The 7,996-nt window shown below is 65.3% G+C and overlaps 1 protein-coding gene across 1 annotated transcript in view; it reads left to right on the top strand.

Moving 5' to 3' along the window:
- Positions 1-7,996, top strand: part of CACNA2D2 (calcium voltage-gated channel auxiliary subunit alpha2delta 2) — a 204,513-nt gene that overhangs the window by 195,162 nt on the left and 1,355 nt on the right. Inside the window, exons 22-34 of the mRNA XM_009278506.1 lie at positions 2,289-2,349; positions 4,764-4,861; positions 5,083-5,173; positions 5,318-5,380; positions 5,502-5,605; positions 5,690-5,788; positions 5,881-5,975; positions 6,246-6,293; positions 6,652-6,723; positions 6,888-7,040; positions 7,159-7,211; positions 7,318-7,373; positions 7,477-7,604. Of these exons, the coding sequence (XP_009276781.1) occupies positions 2,289-2,349; positions 4,764-4,861; positions 5,083-5,173; positions 5,318-5,380; positions 5,502-5,605; positions 5,690-5,788; positions 5,881-5,975; positions 6,246-6,293; positions 6,652-6,723; positions 6,888-7,040; positions 7,159-7,211; positions 7,318-7,373; positions 7,477-7,604 (1,121 nt within the window). The remainder of the gene's footprint in view (positions 1-2,288; positions 2,350-4,763; positions 4,862-5,082; positions 5,174-5,317; positions 5,381-5,501; positions 5,606-5,689; positions 5,789-5,880; positions 5,976-6,245; positions 6,294-6,651; positions 6,724-6,887; positions 7,041-7,158; positions 7,212-7,317; positions 7,374-7,476; positions 7,605-7,996) is intronic.

Below are 7,996 nucleotides of genomic sequence, written 5' to 3'. Positions count from 1 at the left end.
CCGCCACCGACTCGCCCTTCCTCCCTCCTCCTCCTCCTCCTCTCCTCCAGTTCCCCCTTTATTTGAAAGCAACATGTCTTGTTCTATCCATGAGAGCTTTGTCACGACGATCCCCCACTCCCTCCCCGCGCATCGCTCCCAAACCCAGTTCGATATCGTTCAAGAGCTGATCTCGTATGAAACTCTGCCGTTTTTGATCCACAAGGTTTTTCGTAGCTAGTTTGATACCCCGCTCTTTCTCCCCCCCCTTCTTGCTCCTCTCCCCCCGCTCGCCTCCTCTGACTCCTTCTCCCCCCCGTCCCAGCTCCTCCGCTTCCTCTTCCCCAAGACAACTCAACCTGAAAGGAATAGGGCTGTGCAGGGAGGAGGGGGGCTGCGGGGTGGGCGCCCAAAGGTGGCAGGGACGGAGGGCAGGTGGGGGACCCAGTCCTCTGCTGCTGTCGCCCTCTGGTACAGGCTTTTTTGGGGAAGCCCCCCCAAGCAGAAACCCTCAGCGGAGGTGGGGATGAGACCACCCTGGGGCAATGCCACCCTGCTGCATGGGGGACCGCAAGCCTGGCCCCGCGGGGATGCAGGGTGGCTGAGCCCCGGAGTGCTGCGCTGCCTGCTCCCATGGGTGCTCGGTGGCCATCCCTGCTGCCCTGGGACCCAGCATGGCATGAAGCCCCTGGCAGCTGCAGCGGCCCGGTGCCGTCCGTGCCCCCTGGGAGCAGCCGAGTTTGAGCCCAAAGTCCCACTGAGGCAGGCGGGGGGGTGCCGGGGCCAGTACCCACCCTGTAGTGGAGCGGGACGTTGCCCATGCGACCCAGGGCAGGATTTGGCCCACGTCCCCATGATGCCTAGCCGCTTGTGGGAGCAGGAGGGGCCCCGTGGAGCCAGACCCGCCAAGGAGCGAGGGCTGCCAGGTGTGGCTGGGCCTCGCGCCCGCCCCGCCCCCCCCCCCCCAGCCCCACGGCAGGCCAGGGGATGCCCCGGCACGCATGGTCCCCAGGGGACCTGCCGCCACACTCCCTCCCGCACGCGCCCCACACGGCGCCCTGCACAGCTCCCCGCACATGGTGCCTGCCGGCAGCCTGCCCAGCAGCTCTCGCTCCCCGGCACAGGCAGGCGGGCAGCAGCGGGGGGCACAGCAGCGCAGGGGGGACGGGGTCAGGCGGGCAGGACAGGGGGGAGGTGGAAATGTCACCCTCAGCCCTGTTCTATCAGCTTTGAGTTGCCTCCTCCTGGCGCCCCTGCGATGGCAATGCTGATGGACCAAGTATGAGTGTTTTGTACTCCTCTCCTCCTCCTCCTCCTCCTCCTCCTCCTGCTCCTCCTCTTCCTCTCATCGGCTTGTCCCCCCCCCCTGCCTACAGCCCTCGGAGAGCAACAGTCAAACCTCTGGCTGTGCCCTGCAATGCACTGGGGGCCGGCGGGAGGGTGAGGGGGTGGCAGTGCCCACTGGGGGGGCCGGTGGCGCCGGGATGTCCCATAGCACCCCCCCATGCACCCCCTAACCCGACTCACCCCCTTGACCTGAACCCTGCATCCGCTGCCCTTCTGCTGGGGGGGTCCCCGAGAGGCACCCCAAACCCTGCTGGGCTGCGACCCCCCACTTAAAGCAGAGCGAGGCGCCAGGCTGGTGGGCAAGCATGGGCCCCCGTCCCCGTTGGGGTCCCACTGCCCCAGGGAGGGAGGGGGGCTGCCGGCACCCAGCGGCAGAGCCCAGCAGCACATTCCACGGCACTTTGCTGGGCAGGGAGCCTCTGGTTGGACTGTCCTCGGCAAGGTTCCCCGTTTGGCCATGTCGATGCCTGAAAACTCCTTTTTTTTTCTCCTGACAACCAAGTGTTTTGGTGATCCTCCTCTGGCCAGGAGCGCAGCATGCGGTTCCCTGCCCTCGCCCACCTCCCCACCCCCCCGAGAGAGAGACGCCCCCATGCCCTCCTAAACATGCATATATATACATGTGCGCGCATATATATATGTGTGTGTGTCTCTGTGTGTCCCTGCGTACACGCCACCGGCTGCGCGTACACAACCGCCCGCCTTCAGCCCGCGACCGAGCAAATTCGAGCCGAGATGGGCAAACCTCTCCCGATTTGGCTATAACTTTCCTTCCCGTGCGGTGCCAGCGACAGCAGAACGGCCTTTTCCTTCCTCTCTTGTTACCAAGAGCAGCAAATGCCTTTTTTTTTTTTTTTTTTTTTTTTGTTCCCTCCCCTCTCTCTCTGTCCGTCTCTCTCCCTCCTGGCCCCCGGCATACCCGTCCCCGCTCCCCGCCGGATAACCTTCCCTTTCTGTTGCAGATTTTGAATACCTGCTGCCCAACAGCTTTGAGTCGGAGGGACATGTGTTCATTGCTCCCAGGTAGCTTTGCGTGTGCGCTTGCCGAGGTGTGCATCTGCCCCCGGCCCCGCTGCCGACCGCCCCCATCACCCCCCATCCTCGCCTCATCGTGCCTTGTCCCCCCTCTCCGTCCCCTGTCGCTGTGTGTGTCATGTGCCCGCTCGGGCGGGGGGGGGCTGCCGCCGGGACCCCGGCCCCTCTCCGCCACTCGGTTGCATCCAGCACAGTATATATGCACCCGGTACGGCCCGACCTCTGCGCGTGCATATATAGGTATAGTTTCTGAAAATCCCCCAGCCGAGCGAGGGGCCGGCGGCGGCATCATACAGTCGCACTGGCCACAGCAGGGTAGGGAGAAGGAAGGGTAGGTTTCTGCTCAAATTCGGGATGCCCCGGGGGTTTGGGGAGGCCACTGGCCACAGGCTGTGAACAGGGACATGTGGACAGCGTAGTGGCCCCCGGACAGACAGAATGTCCCCTCCTGTGGGCTGTGCCACCCAGTCTTGTCACCTAGCGGGGACGAAGGGCTGTCCCTTTGGCAGGCTGTTCAGGGAGCCCCGGGGCTCTGCCAGCACCCTGCCCTTCCCACTGCTGCAGTGCGACCTCTGTCCAGCCCTAATTAGCATTACCAGCTAATCACCTATCACTTACACATCATTATAACAGCTAAACAACCCATTAGTAGATGCTTCTAGCACTGCAATTCTTGGGGACTGCAGCAGGTCGAGGCTACAGCCAGCTGTCTGTGCCGCCTGTGGGTACCCCTTACCTTCCCTGCCTACAGCAGCTGTTGCTCACTTACACTAATTCTGGGTAAACCAGCCCAAAATGTACAGTTACCGTGCAGCCCCGGCTTTTCGGGGGTGCCTTGGTCCCCCGGGCAGTGCACAGGGCAGCAGGAGTGAGGTCCGGGAATCGTGGGAGCCAAAGCAGAGTATTAATGAGAAACAGAAAAACCCTATTATTAAAAAATTGGCCCGTAACTGTGCTAAGGGAATAAATATGGAGGTGATGTCTGAGCCCAAGGCCCAAGGAGTGGGTCTGGCCCCCCAGCTGCCCTGCTCAGGCTGCAGTGATGGGGTCAGTGTTCGGCATGGGGCTCTGCAGCCGGTGCAGCCGGAGAGAAAAGGGCGGTTTGAAAATCGGGGCAAGCCCTTTGGTGCTCCCCAAAGCAGCTCTGTGAGCACCCTCCCTGCGGTGGGCGCCAGCCTGGCGCGAGCAGGCAGCAGGGAGGAGCCGCATGCCCATGGAGGGGGCCCAGCACCCAGGGCGACTGTATGATCTGCCGTCGGTGCTGCCGTGCCCACGGGCCACTGTAAATTTTCAGAAACCATATATCCCCCGTCCCCCATGGGTGTGTGAGTACCTGTATCTGTGCGTGTCGGTGTAGACATTTAGGTGGCTGCTCCCCCCGAGCAGGGGGTGGGGGGCCGGGACGGGCTGGCTGGGGTGCCCCAGCTTTTTCGGCTGCCCCATGGGCATGCTCCCCACCACCCTCTGCTCCAGCATTTGTCATCTTAACGAGGTTTTTGGCAGAGTCAGGAGCTTGGCGGAGGGGACGTGAGCAGGGGGAGCCCTAAGCCCCCAGGCACTGCCTGCAGCCACACCACTGAGGCTGGGAGGCTCTCGGCACCGCAGGGTGGCACAAACCCATGCCGTCTGGTTAGAGCCTCATGGTGATCGGTGGGGGCATGGCTGTCCCCGGCATCGGCGGGGCTGGGGCTCTGCACTCAGGGTGGTCCCAGACCGGAGCAGGGACACGGCACCCCCTGTGGTGCCCATCCCAGGAGGGGCTTGGGGCCAGTGATGCCCGTGGGCAAGCACCCGTCTCCACCAGCCGGGCCTTACCCAGCACCTAACTATCTACGCAAAGGGTACAGATATGGCTGCTGAGCGCCTGCGTGGTGCTGCCGGCGCAGCCATGGGGGCTCCCGAGGCAAAGCCCTGCTCACACCTGCAGTGGAGCCCCCGCTCCCCGGGGTGCCGCAGGGGCAGGGCAGGGTGGGCACGGCGTTGCCCACCTGGGCCCACAGGTAAGTACGGTGGCAGAGGCGCCCAGTCCCACCACTAGCCCCACCAGGATGGGGAGAGACGGGCTTGGGGTCGTACCACTCTGGGCAAACTGGGATCCGTTAAACCTGGCCCTGGCAGAGGTGACGGCACCTCGGTGCCCGTGGCGGTGATGGACCTGGTGGTCGGCATGGCGGCTGAGCCGGTGGCACTGCAGGCAGCAGGGGGCTGGATGCCGGGCAGTCTGTAGAGATGCCCACTGCTGGCTGCCCCGGCGGGGGGGGGCGCGCGGGCCCCCCCGCCTTGCCCCCCACCAGGCCGGGGTGCTGGCAGCAGGGCCAGCGCCTGCCCCGCCGTCCTTGGGGGAGAACTGACCTTGCCTTTTCCATCCTCGCGAACGACAAACCTTGTCCCCCAAACCCCAGAGAGTATTGCAAAGACCTCGACTTATCGGATAACAACACCGAGTTCCTGGAAAACTTTATTGCCCTCATGGAAAAGGTGACCCCAGACTCCAAGCAGTGTGAGTAGCTGGGGATGGCTGGTGGGGGGGCTGGTGGTGGGGTTTGGGGGGTATGGGGGCACAGGGGGAGACGGTGCAGGGGGTGAACCGTGCCAGGGTTGGAGTCCCAGGAGCCGCCGCAGAGCGGATGCTGGTGCCGGGCAGGGGTGTGTGGGTGACCCCCACAGTGCCGGCCCTCACCTCCTCCTTCTCCTCCTCCTCCTCTCCATCTTCCTCCCAAGGCGACAACTTCCTCCTGCATAACCTGATCCTGGACACGGGCATCACGCAGCAGCTGGTGGAGCGCGTCTGGAAGGACCAGGACCTCAACACGTAGGTGGGGGCGAGGTGGCCCAGGATGGGCAGCGCTGGCTGGGGGCAGAAGAGGGTCAGGGGCCTAAGATGGGCTATGGGGATAGGACAGGGGCAAAGCAAAACCCCACTGATGCCCGGTGTGCCCGGCCCCTCTTCTTGCAGGTACAGCCTCCTGGCTGTCTTCGCAGCCACCGACGGGGGCATCACCCGCGTCTTCCCTAACAAGTGAGTGGCCAGGGGGTGCGCGCATGCCTGGCCCCGCGCGGTGACACATCTGCTCCCACGGGGCCATCTCCGGTGGGACCGGAGCTGAGTGACAGCCATGGCCGTGGCTGCTCCCCCCCAGGGCTGCAGACGACTGGGAGGAGGAACCAGAGCCCTTCAACGCCAGCTTCTATCGGAGGAGCCTGGACAACAAGGGCTACATCTTCAAGCCGCCCTACCGGGATGGTGGGTGTCAGCTCAGGGCAGCGGGGGCTGGCACAGGCTGCCGCTGGCCCCACGTGTCCCTCATGCCACCCCTGCCCTCCGCAGCCGGCTACCGGGGGCTGGACCTGGAGAACAATACCATCGGGATCCTGGTGAGCACCGCTGTGGAGCTCAGCATCGGGGGCAAGACGCTGAAGCCGGCAGGTAGGCAGGGGGCTGGGTGCCCTGCCACCAGGCTGGGGGTTCCCTGTCATCCCCCCCATGCCTCGGCTCACCCCATCTCCCCATTGCCCCAGTGGTGGGGGTGAAGCTGGACCTGGAGGCCTGGGCTGAGAAGTTCAAAGTGCTGGCGAGCAACCGGACAGACCGCGACCAGCTGGGCACCCGCCGGGTATGTCCCCTGGGACAGGGCGGGGACGGCCATGGGGACGGGGAGGGAGCTCTGCTTGGCGGGGACATGGCTGGGGAGCACTGCCAGGACACGGTGCCCGTGGCCCCGCTGGGCTTGTACCTCCAGCACAGCCCTGCCCATCACCCTGCTTGGAGCACCCGTCCCCATCCCCTGGGTACACTGCCCCGCATGTCCCCTCCCAGGAGGACGGCACTGGGGGGGGAAGATGGTCCTGCTAACCTGTCACTCTGCCCCTGTTTCGGTCGACAGTGTGACCCCTCGACCAGCTGCGAGATGGACTGTGAGGCCAACAACAAGGTGGGTGGTGGGCAGGGGTGGGGGCAGTGGGGGACGGCAGGCAGGGGGAGCAGGGGATGGCTGGGAAGGCTCCCTGTCCCCTGCCCGCCCTGCCCGTGCTGTCCAGGCAAGTGTGCCCACCCTGTCCCCCTGCTGCTCCCGGAGCTCGGCCAGCCCCCAACCCCCCTCACAGGGACAGCCCCAGGGGTTGCCCCCTGGACACCCCCCCAAGGGGTGGTGGTTCCCACTCCCTGCACCCAGCACAGGTGCTCCTGGCTGCTGGCCCCCCTGCCTGACTGCCCATCACCCCCCCAACCCTGCCTGTCTTGCCTCGCCCTGGGCACGGCCAGGGGTGGGTAACGTTGCCCTCCTTCCCCAGGACCTCATCTGCGTCCTCATCGACGACGGGGGCTTCCTGGTGCTCTCCAACCAGGAGGACCACTGGTACCAGGTGAGCGGTGCCCGCGTGGCAGCTCTCCTGGGCGTAGGATGCCGGCAGGGAGCCGGACCTCTGAGCTCATGTCACGGGTGGCATGACACAGCCCCACTCGAGTCCCACAGGGGGAGACCATGGCGAGGTGGCATTTGGGTGCAGACTAGATATCCCCATCCCAGGTGGGCAAGTTCTTCAGCGAGGTGGACGCCAACCTGATGTCCGCCCTCTACAACAACTCCTTCTACGCCCGCAAGGAGTCCTACGACTTCCAGTCCGTCTGCGCCCCCGAGGCCCAGAGCAACACGGGCGCTGCGCCCCGTGGCGTCTTCGTGGTGAGTGCCTGTGCAGATGGTGGCCGCCAGGCAGTCTGGGAGCTCGGGGACCCACGGGGGTGTCCCCAGCACCCTGCATGGGGACCCACTGGCTCACCGCCCCCCTCTTTGCCTGCAGCCCACCGTGGCTGATCTCCTGAACCTCGCTTGGTGGACCTCGGCCGCAGCCTGGTGAGTCCCGCTGTGTCCCCTCCCTGGGGGGCCGTTTCCATCAGGGGGTGACACTAGCGCGTCCCTGGGACTGGGACAGCAATGCGGCCGCGCTCTCCTTCCCCAGGTCCCTCTTCCAGCAGTTCCTGTACGGCCTCACCTACAGCAGCTGGTTCCAGACGGGTGAGTCCCTGGGGAGCCCTGGGCTGGGGGCGGGCAGGGGACATGGCAGGGGTGCGTCGTGGGGGGTCCGTGGCCCCTGGCCCACAGCACTGTGCCGGCGCAGAGGAGGTGGCGGGGGACAGCATGGAGGCCAGGGAGACAAGCTGCATCATGAAGCAGACGCAGTACTACTTCAGCACTGTTAATGCCACCTACAACGCCATCATCGACTGCGGCAACTGCTCCAGGTGGGTCTGTCCCTGCTGTCCCACCGCCCGGGCAGGGTTGGGATCACCCCCCCCGGCTGCTCTCGCTGGGACCCCCATGCAGCCATCTGCATGGGGGCGGTGGGGGATGCTGTGCAGCACTCGGGGTGGGGGCTGCGGTACCCAGACAGCGGGGAAAGGGAGCAATGGTAGTGTCCCCGTGGGCTGTGGGTGATGGTGACGTCCCCAGGGCTCCTCCAGGTGGGACCAAGCCCTGAAAGCCCATCAATGGCGGTTCCCTGGGCAGCCCGTGGGCATGGGAATGGTGACGGGGGTGGAGATGGGGATGGGAATGGGAATGGGGACGGGGACAGGGATGGGGACAGGTATGGGGATGGGGTTGGGGTTGGGGAGGGGGACAGGGATGGGGACAGGGAT

The sequence above is a fragment of the Aptenodytes forsteri genome, unplaced genomic scaffold, assembly GCF_000699145.1.
Source record: "Aptenodytes forsteri isolate BGI_AS27 unplaced genomic scaffold, ASM69914v1 Scaffold578, whole genome shotgun sequence".
Taxonomy (NCBI): Eukaryota; Metazoa; Chordata; class Aves; order Sphenisciformes; family Spheniscidae; genus Aptenodytes; species Aptenodytes forsteri.
The sequence above is the reverse complement of the archived record's forward strand: the minus strand, read 5'-3'. Positions and strand labels throughout refer to the sequence as shown.